This window comes from Heloderma suspectum, chromosome 2 (assembly GCF_057233095.1).
Source record: "Heloderma suspectum isolate Gila_16-S chromosome 2, 16-S_ref, whole genome shotgun sequence".
Taxonomy (NCBI): domain Eukaryota; kingdom Metazoa; phylum Chordata; class Lepidosauria; order Squamata; family Helodermatidae; genus Heloderma; species Heloderma suspectum.
The window spans coordinates 342,020,961-342,036,337 of record NC_139459.1 but is presented as its reverse complement, the minus strand read 5'-3'; the positions used below and the strand labels follow the sequence as shown (position 1 = coordinate 342,036,337).

The following is a 15,377-nucleotide window of genomic DNA, read 5'->3' as shown; positions in this document are numbered from 1 at the left end:
GGTGTCTTTTGCAGCACTTCTTCCAGCCACTTTCTCCTATATCTTTGTACCTCCAACTTGTTTGTTATTTGTATTTGATTAGATTCATCTCTCCTTTCCATATTTTTTTAAACTAACATAGCTTTTCCTTTCAAGGTGCTGCCATGCTCCCCTCCCCCACCATTCCTGTGTTTGTTTATCTCAATTTCGGACTCCAGAAAAGGCGGTGTTTGTTGTGTAACATCGAGCCTTACTTTACCTTTCTCCATTCTATTATCTTGTCCTTTTTGTCAGTCAACTGTGTCTCTTTTAGATTTATACAAACCCAGTCTTATTTAGAATTTTAAAAACAAATATTGGCTTCTGGGCATGCCCCCCCCCCAAGTCATATTTAAGCGTTTAGTTTTTTCTTTCTTTCTTTCTAAATCCTTAAAGAAAGACATATTATAGTAGCCTATGTGTGTAGTGTTTGTCCCTCCACCCCCCTGCTGAAATGAACCATCTGTGTCTTCTCTGTGTTGAAACTCCCCAAACAGAAATTAAAGAAGGGCTTAAAAAAGAAGAAGAAAGGGTTTGATTTGGCTGTTATCTAATGGCCTGCGCTATTGCCATGTATTTCTTGAAGTTATCCTGCCATCTATAAAAGCACATGAAATATAAAACAATACATTAAAGACACCCATCATTTGCTTAGGTAGTTCTGCTTTTCTTTAGCTCTTGTGTGTCTGTGTCTGTTTGCATGCTAGGTTGTAGTTCCACCAACACCATTGTTACAAAAATTGTGTTCTATCCCTGGTAGACTCATCCAATTTGTTTACCAAGAATGAGAGGAGGCAGAGATCTGGTCCAAAATGATTTTATTCTGCAGAATAAGGCAACCTTTGGGGCTAACGCACCAACAAAGGTCACAATCAAGTAATGTGATCCAGAGGCTTATATACACAAAGTCTTTGGGGGCTGTCTTATGCCTGCTGTCTACTAATTTCTTTGTCTAGCTGAGAAGGAGACAGGAAACAGGCAACGCCTTTCACATACTCAGGCATGCTCAGAGAGAGGCAGCAGAGAGATAGTCATGTACTCTAGCGTAAATACATTCTTGTCATTCCTGAGTCTCTGATAAGACACTGTGTCTTTGTTTAGCATGACAATCTCACACAGAGGTAGAATAGACATAGCATAGCTTATAAAACCATGGGATAATAAACATATTACAACTGAAATTTCTATAACATTCCCCCCTCAAAAGGCTTTTCTCAAATCCTATACCTCTCCTTGGTCTAGCAGTGGACTACACACTTAAAGGTACAAACTATTATCAATAGTACCATAACAAACAGAACTGTGCCAATCACAAGTTGTTCCAACCATGCAAAACCAGAGAGCCAGGAAATCAACTGTAACCAAGGATTACTTGCTCCTGAATAGTTCTTATCCAATCATATTTTGTAATTTGGCAATTTCATCTTCTATAATTTTGTTTAAATCATGAAACTTTATTTTACACCCTTGCTTTACTAAGGTGCAGAAACTACCTTGATGTGCTAAGAGATAATCTAAAAAAAAAACTTATGTTGTGCCACTTGCTGGTTGAGATCTTCAATTTCAGATTGCATGTAGGGATGTACGAAAGGGACTTACCTTCTCCCGCAGCTTTTTTCGCGGTGGGGAGGAGGTGCTTCGCTTCTCCACCCGAAGTTCATGCGAGCGGGGGGTGTCTTCCCGCCTCGCCTGGCTGAAATTCAGGCCGGGGGGGAGGCTTCCCGTCTTGCCCCCGGCTGAAATTCAGGCCGGGGGGAAGCGCCCCGTCTCCCCAGCCGTGAACGTCAACAGAAAAGTTAAAAAAAAAAAAAGCCCCGTGATAGGCTACGTAATGATTTACGTGGCCTATCACGGTTAGATCTGCAAAGTCAGCCGTGATAGGCTACATTAATCGTCATGTAGCCTATCACGGGTGACTTAAAAAAAAAAAAAAGCGCGTACGCAAATGGCGGCCCCCATAGGGAGCCGCCATTCACGTTCCTTATTTGGTCCCTGTAGTCTACATAAATCTTTATGTAGACTACAGCGACCAAATAAGGAACGCGAATGGCGGCTCCCTATGGGGGCCGCCATTAGCCGTATGCGCTTTTTTTTTTTTTTAAGTCACCTGTGATAGGCTACGTGACAATTTACGTAGCCTATCATGGCTGACTTTGCAAATCTAGCCGTGATAGGCTACGTTAATCGTCACGTAGCCTATCACGGGGGCGTTTTTTTTTTTTTTACTTTTCTTGGAATGGCGGTGGCGGCAGCCGGTCGAAAGACCGGCTGCTGCCCCTGCCCCTGTCGAAGCCCTGCCGAACCGCCGCTGCGACCCACCACCGGGAGCGACATTCGGGAAAGGTAAGTCCCATCCCGGTGGGGGGGTGGGGGGCGGGGGGATGGCGGAGAATTTCTCCCTGAAACTACTTCGGGGGGCCGAATATGTTGGCACTCGGCCCCCGAAGTTTCGGCGAGAAATTCTCTGACACCCCTAATTGCATGGCCCTCACTATTATAGCTGTGGCATTGACGGTTTTTCTCTAAATGGCAAGTGAGGCCTAGGATGCTTTTTCTGTTCTAGCTGCCAGAACGTTGACAACAAAAGCACATTCTCTTGGTGTAAATCTGGAGTTTGAACTTTCAAAACTCAGTTTTGTTCAATTTATCAGGAACCCTTGGAAAGAGAGTGCCCTCTTTTTATAGAGCTCTAACTATTACTTGCAGTTCTCTAGTCAAGACAGACAACAAAGTGAAGTCTCTGACAGTTGATGGGTGTATGACCATTTGTGTTTTCCCATGCAAGTCAATGGGAAAATGCCCCAAATGGGCGATCCAGATATCTGAATCTCGCTTCAGATTCAAATTCGAGTCAGATTGAAGGGGGTCCAAATCAGACCGAGGTAGATCGGGGTCACTTTGGATGATCTGAAGTGGCATCTGAAGTGGATTGGGGGGGGGTCTATGCACAGCCCTAGTTAATACCCCATTGGAATTATTGTGCACATTTTGATTCACGTGCACTTCATGGAATTCCCCTTGTTTCAAGTAGGCCTGTGTGCGTGTGCGTGCATCATTGGGTCAGCTCTGCCAAGACGCACTTCTGCCAAAGTTAAAAGGACCTTAATGGGTGTATCCACAAAAATGTGTAAGTGTGTCTTGAGAGAACATTCAGTAGCAATAGGCAAAAAAGCACTTTGCACAAATTAAAAGATCCATAAAAACAAACAAACCTAAACTGCCTGATACATCAGTGCATGCACCAAAGACCTGGGGAAATTAAAAAGGTCTTTGCCTGGTGCCAGAATGGCACAAAGAGGTGCCAGGTGAGCTTTTCTGGAGAGCTCCCCCCCGATGCCCCATAAAATGTGAGTGAACAGAGAGTGGCAGTTTCAGAGCAAATGCCTAGTGCGGAGGCATCCTTGCTTTCGCCAGTATGGTTGTGTTGTGGTTTTCCGTAATATATTCCTGCTCCATTCTACCAGTGCTGCCCTTTCTTCATCTTTTCCCTTCTTGTAACACATCTTCAGGGACCAGTGCTATATTTACAAAGTTGCGACAGCACTTTTGTGCTAGCATAGTGACACAGTGTGATTTTATTTTTCCAATTTTTCTTCAAGTTGTCTATTTAATGTTTCCTCATATCCACGTATATTTCCCTTAAATATTTACTTCTAATATCTGATCACTTTTATTATTTCTCTCATTTCTTAAATCCACCTTTACTTGATTTTTGTCAATGAAGATTGCTTCCCTCTATAACTTCTCCCCCTGCTCCTAGTAGATAACCTTGTAGACTTCAGGGGCCACAGTGTACTTTTGTTTTCTTTGCAATGTAACAAATGTGGTGTGAAAAGAAATAGAATGCGAAGTTTGACCCTGAATACAAGCCTGAATTGTAAACATCCTGAAATGTATTTTGTAACCCAAAACATTTAAGTGTCCATCGAGAACACTATGAAATGTAAAAAGGTCAACATTCTAAACCAGTCCATGTCATGTGAATAGCCCAGATCAGGAAGGGGAGGTGTGAATGGAGAGTGAATGGTTGTATTGCAGGAGGGCCAGATGAGGGTGGTCTGGTATGTGCTGAAGATTGCCAAAGTATCAGTTACAGAAGATGGAAATGGGCCAATAAAAGAGGGCGGCACGTTATGACCATGGAGACAACCTTGAGAAATGTTGGGGAGTTGGAAGGAGATGTCAATCCATCAGTAACAATGTCAATCCTGGAATTGGAAACATGATGTATTATCAACAAAGAACATACTGCACCCCTCTTTGATCTCATGAGCCCCAATGAGGGAAAAGGGTATAAAAACCCTGAATCTGCCATTGGTCAGGAGGGGTGTGGTTGCATCTGGATTGTCTGTAAGTGCACATACCAACAGTACCCTCAATCCACGGGACGCGTATTAAGTGCTCTGGCCAAGTACTTGATAGCGTTGTGTTGAGTAAGTGTTGGGTAAAATTCAGGGAAAGGATTTTACTGTCTTGGGCTTAGATAGGGAGCAGTTATCTTTGTTCTGTCATACTTAACCATTTGGGGTTAGGGTATAAGACAGCAGGCTTAAGCTTGGGCCTGGCTGACACTGTATCACTGTTGCCTCAGTGGCCATATACGGTGTGGACCGATCTGGAGCTGAGCAACAAACAGGGGCTTACTGTATACTTAGTCATTTAATGCACCACATTTGGGTAACTAAGTTTCTACAGAAGAGGTGCACAACCTGTTAAACCTCAGAGAAGGGTGCAACTTCTTGAGGATTGTTAGTTTTGGGCTCTTATCTAAGAGGCGTGCAACCTCTTGAGTTTCAGAGAGCCTGAAACTTTTTGAGATTTCTTTGTAACTAAGTTTGTACCTGAGAGGCGTGTAACCTCTTCAGCTTCAGAGAGCGTGTAACTCTCTGGGGAGGTTCTACTTTTGCTTATTTCTTCTATTTCAATAAATCTCCAATAAATCTTTCATCTACATTGGTAGTGTGTGTGTTCTTCTCCACCTCATAAGATCCCAAACCTCTCAGCTTGATCAACTGAGTGGTTCTGGGTAAATTGAAATCCATATTTCACAATAGCTTCCCGCTCTGTGCCAAGCAAAGCAAGATCTCTGGCCCCTCGCGTATCTTCCTACCCTGCCAAGATGTCCCCGCCTCCCACTGAGTGGAAGGACAAGTGGTAATTGACCTTCATACATGCGTCCACACAGGAACCTGTGAATAAATAGTTCTTACTGGTAAGCACTGCAATCAACACTCTCTAGAAACACCTTTCTCCTTCTGACTGAGGTGTAAAAGACGGATGAGAGACTGTACTGTACTGGGGAGAAGGGAGGTGAGTTTGTAACCATTTAAGAGAGTTGCTTAGGAAGGGCTGAAAAGGTGGCACAAGAATGAAAGGTAGGAACCATATTTTCTTACCCAGTTTTTAAAAATTGCTTGGAGATGCAGAGGTTAAGCCCTGCTGCCCAGTACAAATGAGAATCCACACCTAGTGGATTTACAACAGGGCTATATCCCTCTGAAAGGATTCAACCCACCTCGAACTTACGTCTATTATCTGCAGACAGGATACCACAGTGGTACAGATGAGACTTCCTGGCTTGTGGGAGTGATAGAAGCGGGTTGTGGAGCCCACTGTATCAGCATTGGGCACCATAAACAAAGAAAAAACAGAACAAGGAAATGCCTAAGGCCAGAATCTGGGGTGGGGCACAATCACAGTATGTTTGCTGAAGGAATCCAAGGTTGGTGAACAGAGCCATCCTCTTTGAGCTTCTGAGCAGAGCAGAGTTTTATTTTGGCAGGCTGGAGCTGACTCGGGGCAGATGGGGAGCCCCATTCTCCAGATCAGTCACTTAGGGGAAAGGCCATAGCTCAATGGTAGAGCACCTGGTTTGCATACAGAAGGCTCGAGGTTTGATCCCTGGCTTCTACAGGTAGAGCTGGAAAACCTCATGCCTGAAACCCTGGGGAGCAATTGCTGCCAGTCAGTGTTAGCAATTCTGGCCTAGAAGGCAACGTCCTCTGTGGGAAAAGCAGCAGAGGGCCAAACTAGGCCTGATATTAAATGTGTGAGTCCACTTAATGTGTGATATTTCAAATTTTAAAAATAACAGCTGTGTGGTGAGGAACAGGACCACAGTGTGCAGGGACGCGGGTCCCCATGTACAACACATTACAGTGGTCAATCCTAGATATTACCAGAGCATGGGTTATTGTGCTGAGGATATGTCTGTCCACAAGAGACCTCAGCTGGCACATCAGCCAAAGCTGATGAAAATACTTGTTTGATCGGGATAGTTGTCTTTTTGGACAGATTCTCTGTCAATTCAGGATAGTTGTCTTATCAGGCAGCCATTTTTTCCTTCTTACCATGCCCCTGTCAGGAATGACCACATCTTCAACATACATAGACTCTGATATGTTTTCTAACTGCTTCAAGTAGTTACCACTTATAGAAAAAAACTGAAAGAACATTTTGTTTTTAAACAAAATGTTTTAAAAATTTAAAACAAAATGTTTTAAAAACTGTAGCTGTTTCACCCTAGGGATAGAGAGATTCCTTACCGTCCGTTCCATGGTGGTGTCTGCTGGGGGGGAGGTGATCCGTTCTGCGGGTGGGGTGGCTGCACCAAGGCTCCTCTGGCCATGCCGGCCTTTGACAGCTGGCATGTGGAAGAGGGATGGCAACAGGCACCCCAGCGCTCTCACCCTGAGAAGGATGGGTGAGAGTGCTGCGGGTGGGGTGGCTGCACTGAGGCCCCTCTTGCCACGCTGGCCTTTGACAGCTGGTGTGTGGAAGAGGGAAGGTGACAGGCACCCCAGCGCTCTCGCCATTACCGTATCACCTGGTATAGGTGGTAAAGCCCTGAGTTTACCTAATCGCAGCCATTTACAGCTCTGTTTAGGTAAAAAACCAGTGCTTTACAGCTGCAAGTGATGTCCACTATGCCATTTGTGGCTGTATTTCTCCCAGCAATACAGTAATGGCAGCCACCATTACCGTATCACCTGTGCAACGGAGCTGGAGTGCCGTTCTGTGGGAAATCCTCTGGACGCAGAGATAAGTTGTGCCATTCTGCCATGGAATCTGGGGGCCGGATTCTTTGGAATCCAGCCTCATTTGAGTCCATGGTGGAATTCTCCAACATCACTATTTCACACACCCCCAAACACGCACCAAGAATTTTGTGTGGATTAAAAAGACAACAATGGGCCACAGGTTTTCCACCTCTGAGCTAAAGGAACAATGGGCCACAGGTTTTCCACCTCTGAGCTAAAGGAATAAGAAATATTTTGTTATACACTCACATGGAGGGTGGTGGGAACAGTGGGATTGTTAGGTGAGGAGAGATAAAGAGATTAAAAAATACTTTCTGAAAGCAGAGGTACCATATTCAAATCATTCTCTCGGCATTAGCAAGATGCAGACAAAAGTCTCAATGGACAATGCAGAGTGGTGGATGTGTTTAGATGGAGCCCACGCTTGTAGGCTTCTATCATTAGTGTTTGAACTATTGCCAGAAATGTTTAGCAGTTTTTCCTAGGGATGGCAGAGAATTTCTCCCCGAAACTTCGGGGGGCCGAGCGCCAACATGTTCGGCCCCCCGAACAAGTTTCGGGGAGAAATCCTCCGCACCCCCCCCCGCACCCCCCCCTGGGACGGGACTTACCTTCCCTGAATGTCCCTCCCGGCGGCGGGTCCAGCTGGCGGTTCGTCGGGTGTTCGAGCGGGGCGGGAGCGGCAGCCGGTCTTTTGACCGGTTGCCGCCGCCGCCATTGCAATAAAAGAAAAAAAAAAAAGTCCCCTGATAGGCTACGTGACGATTCACGTAACCTATCACGGCTAGATTTGCAAAGTCAGCCATGATAGGCTACGTCAATCGTCACGTAGCCTATCACGGGTGACTTTAAAAAAAAAAAAGAAAGTGTGTATGGATAATGGCGGCCCCCATAGGGAGCCGCCATTCCCGTTCCTTATTTGGTCGCTGTAGTCTACGTAAAGATTTATGTAGACTACGGCGAAAATAAGGGCAACGCTATTTGCGTCACCCTTATTTTCGCCGTAGTCTACGTAAACATTTACGTAGACTACAGCAACTAAATAAGGAATGCGAATGGCGGCTCCCTATGGGGGCCGCCATTCGCGTACGCGCTTTTTTTTTTTTTTAAGTCACCTGTGATAGGCTACGTGACGATTCACGTAGCCTATCATGGCTGACTTTGCAGATCTAGCCGTGATAGGCTACGTGAATCGTCACGTAGCCTATTAGGGGGCGTTTTTTTTTTTTTTACCTTCGCGTTCGCGGCGCGAGGCGCCTCCTCCCCGGCCTGAATTTTGGCCGGGCGAGGCGGGAAGCCTCCCCCCCGGCCTGAACTTAGCAGGGGGAGCAGCGAAGCACTCCCCCCCACCGTGAACAAGCTGCGAGAAAAGGTTAGTGACTTTCGTCCACCCCTAGTTTTTCCTGTAACAAAGTGACAGGCCTCCCCTTGCTGAGTCTTGCATTTACGCAGTTCATCTGGAGCAGGCATCATCACTAAAGAAAATACACTGTATTAACAATACTTCTTTCTTTCAGCCACAGCTGCTATGCCGGGTCTCTTCCCTTCAGTCATGTGTCTCCTCCTGCTCCTCCTCTGCCTATTGGCTTCACGTTCTGCCTCTGAAGATGGCACCATGGTGGTCACCAGCAGTGGCCCTGTCAAAAGCAAGCATCTCCCGGCAGTCTCTGTTTCTGTGACTGCCTACCTGGGCATCCCCTATGCTGAGCTCCCTGTGGGGAAGTTGCGTTTCCAGAAGCCTCTTCCACATCAGTCATGAAGCCGTGTCTTCGAGGCCACCACCTACGGCAACTCTTGTCCCCAGGAAGATCATTCTAGATACCCTGATACAGCCGTATTGGCTGCCAGTACTCCACTTTCAGAGGACTGCCTCTTCCTCAACATCTGGGTGCCCCATCCACGGCCCTCGAGGCCACTTCCTGTCCTCATTTGGATCCATAGTGGGGGGCTTATCCTGGGCTCAGCCTCCCTGGATGTCTACAATGGAGCGTTGTTAGCTGCTACCGAGAATGTCATCGTGGCCTCCATGAATTACCGCTTGGGGCTTCTGGGTTTTCTCTACCTTCCACCAGATGCTCCAGGAAATGTTGGCTTGTGGGATCAATGGCTGGCTCTGAAGTGGATAAAGGAGAATGCAGCTATCTTTGGCAGTGATCCAGCTCTGTTGACCCTCTTCGGCAGTAGTGCTGGAGGAGCTTCAGTGGGCTTCCATCTGCTGTCACCAGCAAGTCAACCCCTCTTTGCCCATGCTGTGCTTCAGAGTGGGGCTCCCAAAGCTCACTGGGCTTGGAAGAATCCTGAAGATGCCAAGTCGAACTCCATAGATATAGGCACCCAGTTGGGATGTACTCAACAAAACCAGAGTGCCTTGGTGAGCTGCCTACAGGGGTGCAATATTGGGCAGAAGGAGTTGTCCATTCTGAATGGTTTCTCCTCAGTGACCACAGATGGGGAGTTCATCCCTGATGAACCTCGGAAGCTTCTGGAGACTGGAGCTGCTCAGGCTAAACGAATTCTCACTGGTGTCACCCTGGATGAAGGGTCCATCTTTGTGTTAGAATCATTTCCTAAAACCAAATCGAATGATGGGATACTAACTTTGGAAGAGATTGTTCAACGGTTAGCACCGCTTAATGAAGATGTTGTCAAGGCTATACTACTGAAGTACAGCAAAATTGCCCATGGGCCAAAATTGTACCGTTCAGTCTTGGCTCAATATTTTGGAGATATCTCATTTGTTTGTCCATTAACTGAATTTGCTTCCAAGATGGCAGAAGCTGGGAGTCCTCTGTATGTTTATTCTTTTAATGGCCACACATCTGGCTCTCCATGGCCTGAGTGGTTAGGAACATTTCATGGAGCTGAGGTGCCGTACTTGTTTGGAACCCTGGACACCGTGCTGGGAACAAACCAATCTGAGGCTGATGTTGCACTGAGCCGCAGAGTGATGGGATACTGGGCAGAGTTTGCCAGAAGTGGGTAAGGCATTAGCTGTTCTTTTCCGATGCCCCATAACTGTTCTCTTCCAGGTGGCAGTCACAGGAATATGGTAGTTGAATCCTAAGCAGGTGGTTCCGGCGGGAGTTCTGGTTCAGAGCAATAACTGAGGTTGAAGGCAGGATCCCAGACAGGTCGAAGTGGAGTTCAGTCTGGAGACTCACACCTAACCAGATTCAGATCTTGGTTCATTTAACAGTGAACCCTAGACTGTGGTGAATATTGGCTCAGGACATTCTGCTGCCTGAGGCAAAGCAGTAAATGGCACTGTGACATTGAGCTGTCTTTCAGTATCTATTTCCCCTGAGAAGTATGTATGGTTTGGCTTGGGCAGTTCCCTCTTGTTGGGTTTCTGGCATCTCAAACGTAAATATTTAAGTAGGCTAGAATGGCGAAAAATAAAGGAATGCAAATAGCGCCCACTATGCTATTTGCATTCCCCTTTTTTTCACCGTAATAGCCTACGTAAATATTTATGTAGGCTAGAACAGCGAAAAATAGGGAATGCAAATGGCGGCTGCTGTAGCCACCGCCATTTGCATACGTTGGTTTTTTTTTGGGGGGGGTTAGCCATGATAGGCTATGTAAATACTTACATAGCCTATCACAGCAGCCTGGCTGGATGCAAATGGCGGCTGCTAAGGCAGCCGCCATTTGCGTCTGCACCAGCCGGTCTGCGGCTGGAAATCCGGCTGCGGATGGCCCTGGCTGGCTGCTCTGCGGAGCCACCGCGGAGCAGAGCTGGCCGGGCAGGATTCCAGGGGGGAGGAACGGATCACCTCCCCCCCCATCGAGGATTCCAGGGGGGGACGGAGCGCCTCCCCCCCACCGCGAATCAATCCGCGAAAAGGTAAGTGAGTTTCGTACATCCCTAGTCTCTCGCTGTAATATGACCACGATTTCTTCATTTCATCCCCAAGAATCCCACTGGTTCCAAACCGAAAGAGGAACAATGGCCGCTCTACAATTATACTGCGCAGAAATTCTTCCACATCAGTGCAGAAGCACCCCAAGTGAAACCGTTATCACCTGCCCCACAGTGCGAATTCTTGGCAACACATCCATTCAATGCAACACGCACAGGTGAATTAAAGTCCTTTGAGTAAGAGAGTATGTGTAGATATTTGCAGCTAATGAGATCTTGAGCAGAACCTGAACCTCCAAGGGCCAATCTAAACAGAAACGCTTTGTAAAGTAATTTGGTCAAAATCCGCATTTTCACAGAAATGAATTCGCTCTTTCCATGGTATACACAGTGATGTATTCCTCCACTTTGGCGGATCAAATGGGAACTGAAGCCACATTAGTTGGGGTGGGCTGGGTGAGCAGAAATGAATGTCATCAGTTGTGTAGGCGCAGGGCAGCCAATGAGAGCAGGTTTGCTGCCCCTCTGTTCCTCCCTTGCGAGTTCAACGAAGTGCAGTGGAGGACTTGCTTATGAGTACAAGTTCAGGACAAACCCCACGTACCCCACATAGTTATGAGGTGGGCAGGCAGACAGGCAGCTGCCCAGAGATGGAGCAGGATGAGCAGGAGTGCAAGAGGCGCAGAGATCATGGAGCCGGTGAGGTGGGAGAGCAACTAGCATGTTGTCTTTGATGTATATTAACTGCCCAATCAACAGGCTTCCTCCCTCCCACATGGGGTCAATGAAGTGCTTCTCAGTATGTGTTCATGAAAATCATCCGCCCTGGCATCCACCCTTTCTTAGCTGCACAGCTTCGAATCAACAGGCGTCCACTGTTTCTTAGCTGTGCTCCTTCATAGCTGCACAGTTTCAAAAGAGCAGGGGTGGCCCCCTTCCCCACTCCTGCGCTCAATCATCAACATTTAAAGTGAGAGGCAGAGATTGAGCCCACATTCACAACAGCACAGTTTCCAAGCAGCAGGGCTGCTCCTACTCAGCAAAGTGGAATTGAAGGCAATGAGTTACTTCTGGGTAGACTTGTTTACCCTTCTGCTCTCCCCGTGCCCCTGCCCCACGCAACGTTCCCTTCCGCCAATCACTGCCGCTTCCACCAGCCCAGGCCGGAAACAGCTGAGGTCACACAGGCTCCCTAATGACACTGAAGCTGCTGTGACAGGATAATCCAATATAAAATGAGTTTGAAAAAAATCCAGATTTAGGGCAAGAAATGCAGAGCTAGCTATGGGGAGCGGTGTGTGTCATCTGACATGATCAACTTGGGGGTGCAGTAGAGCCAGAGTAAAAGCCTCATGTAGATGGGCCTTAAGAGTGTGAAGACCCACACAATTGTCAGATGGGAAATAGAAATGATAAGAGGTGTCATCAGTGTGAAGCATCTGCTCTGTGAACATAGAAAAACTTTCCGCCACCTGGTACCCCCAGATATTTGGGACTACATGTCCCAGGATTCCTGACTATTCTCCATTGTGACTGGGGCTGATAGGAGTTGAAGTCCAAACCATCTGGAGGGTGGGGCAGGCTGACCTAGAGGGGTCTTGATTTTTAATGGTTTGTGTGCTCAGGATTTTAGGTGTCCATGTGAAACATTGCTTTAAAACAGGGGTGAACAACTTCTCTCAGCCAAAGGGCAGAATTCCATTTTGGAGAAGCTCCCAGTCCCAGGAGGCACATTCCAGTGGTGGGTGGGACCAAAGGCAAAAGTGGGTGGGCCAAAAATCATATTTTAGCTTAAAGCTTTCATTGCCAGTACCTGAGTATGAGGAGAGACATTTCACCTTTGGGAATGGGGAAAAAACTGATCAAATCCTGGGAAACCATTGAACAATCGGTGGCTGGAGGAAACTGGGTGGTGCCTGGAGAAACCTATGAGGGCTGCATTGGGACCCCCTGCAGGGGCATATTTGCCCCATGGCCTGAGTTTCTTGGCCTCTGCTTTTAAAGAAGGAATATCTGGAAATTCTACAGGTATAACAAATCGTTGGTGAACGTAAAGCTTAGCTGTGCATACCTGAAGGGCCTTTCACAGATTACAGGGCAGCCAATTTAGGTCTAGACCAATTGCATACCCAACAGGCAGCCACAGCTAGTTTCGCCCCCTTGATGCGTGCACCTGTGTGAATCGTGTAATTGCAAAAATGTTTTTGTCACGCAGTCCTCTGTGGATACATTTAGGGATGGACGAAAGTCCCTTACCTGGTCCCGCAGCTTGCTTCACGGTGGGGGGAGGTGCTCCGTTCCTCCCTGCTGAAATTCTTGATGGGGGGGGAGGAGCCCCGTCCCTCCAGCTGAAATTCTGGCCGGGGGGAGGCGCCCCGTCCCTCCGGCCATGAATCCTCCTTGCCGGCCGGGACGCAAATGGCAGCGGCTGTAGCTGCCGCCGTTTGTGTCCCTACAGTCAGCCGTGATAGGCTACTTAATTCCTTACGTAGCCTATCACGGCTGACTTTGGAAAAAAAAAAAGCACGTACGCAAATGGCGTTGCCCTTATTTTCGCCGTAGTCTACGTAAATGTTTACGTAGACTACACGTGCCTAAATAAGGAATGCAAATGGCAGCGCCCATGGGCACTGCCATTTGCGTACGCGCTTTCCCCCCCCCCAAGTTAGCCGTGATAGGCTACGTAAGGATTCACGTAGCCTATCACGGTGTTTTTTGAAAATCTAGCCGTGATAGGCTATGTAAATCTTTACATAGCCTATCATGTTTGCTTGAGGTTTTTTTTTTTTTACAGGGAAATGGTGGCGGCGGCAGCTGGTCGAAAGAGCTGCCGCCGCGCCGCCGCCGCGCCGCCGCCGGGAGCCACCAGCACCAGGGACATTCGCCAAAGGTAAGTCCCATCCCGGGGGGGTGGCGTGGGGGTGGCGGACCGTTTCTCCACTAATTTCGGGGGGCCAAATGCGTTGGCATTCGGCCTCCCGGAGATTTGTGGAGAAATTCTCCGCCATCCCTAATTTCAATTGAAAACAGAAGTTAGGAAACCAATGTGATCTTCTGTGCTCATCTGTTTGAAGGGTTGATCTTTCTTGATCAGTTCTTTCCCCCTCAGCTTTTCTTTTTTTCCCTCTCTGTTACAAACAAATCCCAAGAAGACTCTACTCTACCTGGCCTGGAGAAAGATCTGAAGAATGAGACAAGAACTTAGAAAAGCAGAATACAAAACATCTTGCATCAAATGTCAAGTGCAAATGAATGAATGAAATGGACGTCATAACTGATATAGTAAAAAATCATACCTGGCAACAGTTCAGATAGCCCCAGACATTGTGCGATGTATGGCCACTGTGTGAGAAAATCCTGAAATATGGTACACATTCTATGTTGTGATATGAGCAGGATGAAGAGAAAATGGAAGAAACTCATGCATGAATATGCATTTCTTGTAGTAGACGTCAGCTGGACCAAGATTTTAGAAATTCACCCCTGTTTCCTGCCTCACATTTATAGAATAATAATAATCATAACAGTAAGCATAATAGTAATCATAGTAGTAGTAGTGATAATGATATCAATGTATTTAGCAGTCATTACTGATCTTGGCCTCTTTTCGGTACTTTATCTTTCTTTTTTTCTGTCTTGCAACTGACTGGAATTTTTTGTAGCCTCTTTGCGCAAGCACTTTTCATACCATGAGGGCGCAATCCTATGGCCACTAGACAGCGTCTAGGCAGCCGTAGGATCTTTCGGTTCCCAGAAATCCAACTCCCTGCCCCCTCCCCTGCCACCTCATAGGAGGCGTGATTTGTCCCTGGCTCTGTGCTCGAAAGAGCAGTGCGGAGCAGCCAAAAAGGGGGCATTCCTGGCAGCAGGGAGGGGACCACAGGACCACCAGTACGATGCTTCATATGCATCGTCCAGCCTCCCCCCTTGCTCTGAGGCACCCCAGTTAGACAGCTGAAATCAGCCATCCAGCTGCAAATGCAGGGCGGCTGGAGCGTGGAGAAGATCCCCTCCGTACTCCACCCGCCCTGCTTTGGATAGTTGGTTGCCTCTGAGTCTGGAGGTGGCCGACTATCCCCATAGGATTACGCCCTCCATTTTTCATAGTCCCATCCATGGGGAGATACTGTCTTGGTGACAGTGGGTAACTGATTTCTCATTGGAAAATGCCTCCGTTGTCAAATACTTGCACTGAGTAGAGCAGGTCCCATGTTCACCTCTTGACGTCTCCTTTTAAAACAATTTCCTCTTGTCAGGCTGAGAAAGGACCTTTACCTGTGATCTTGGAGTGCTGCAGGCAGTGATATGTCAGCAGTCAGACACTGTATGAGGATGCTGCTTATATTTTGATTATTCATAACTTCGAAGAAATCAGGAACATTTTTGTCTGATCGCTGTTACTGACATAAAGTATGAAAACTGAGACAGACTTTTAATTATGCATTAAAGAGAAATGT

The 15,377-nt window shown here is 47.1% G+C and overlaps 1 protein-coding gene across 1 annotated transcript in view; it reads left to right on the top strand.

Annotated features, from left to right (window-relative positions):
* The window catches only part of LOC146355256 (cholinesterase-like), a 20,598-nt gene extending 5,221 nt beyond the window's left edge, over positions 1 to 15,377 (top strand). The window contains 4 exon segments of the mRNA XM_084840796.1: positions 8,576 to 10,037; positions 10,975 to 11,138; positions 13,715 to 13,810; positions 14,073 to 15,377. Of these exon segments, the coding sequence (XP_084696922.1) occupies positions 8,587 to 10,037; positions 10,975 to 11,138; positions 13,715 to 13,810; positions 14,073 to 14,125 (1,764 nt within the window). The 5' untranslated portion in view covers positions 8,576 to 8,586 and the 3' untranslated portion in view covers positions 14,126 to 15,377.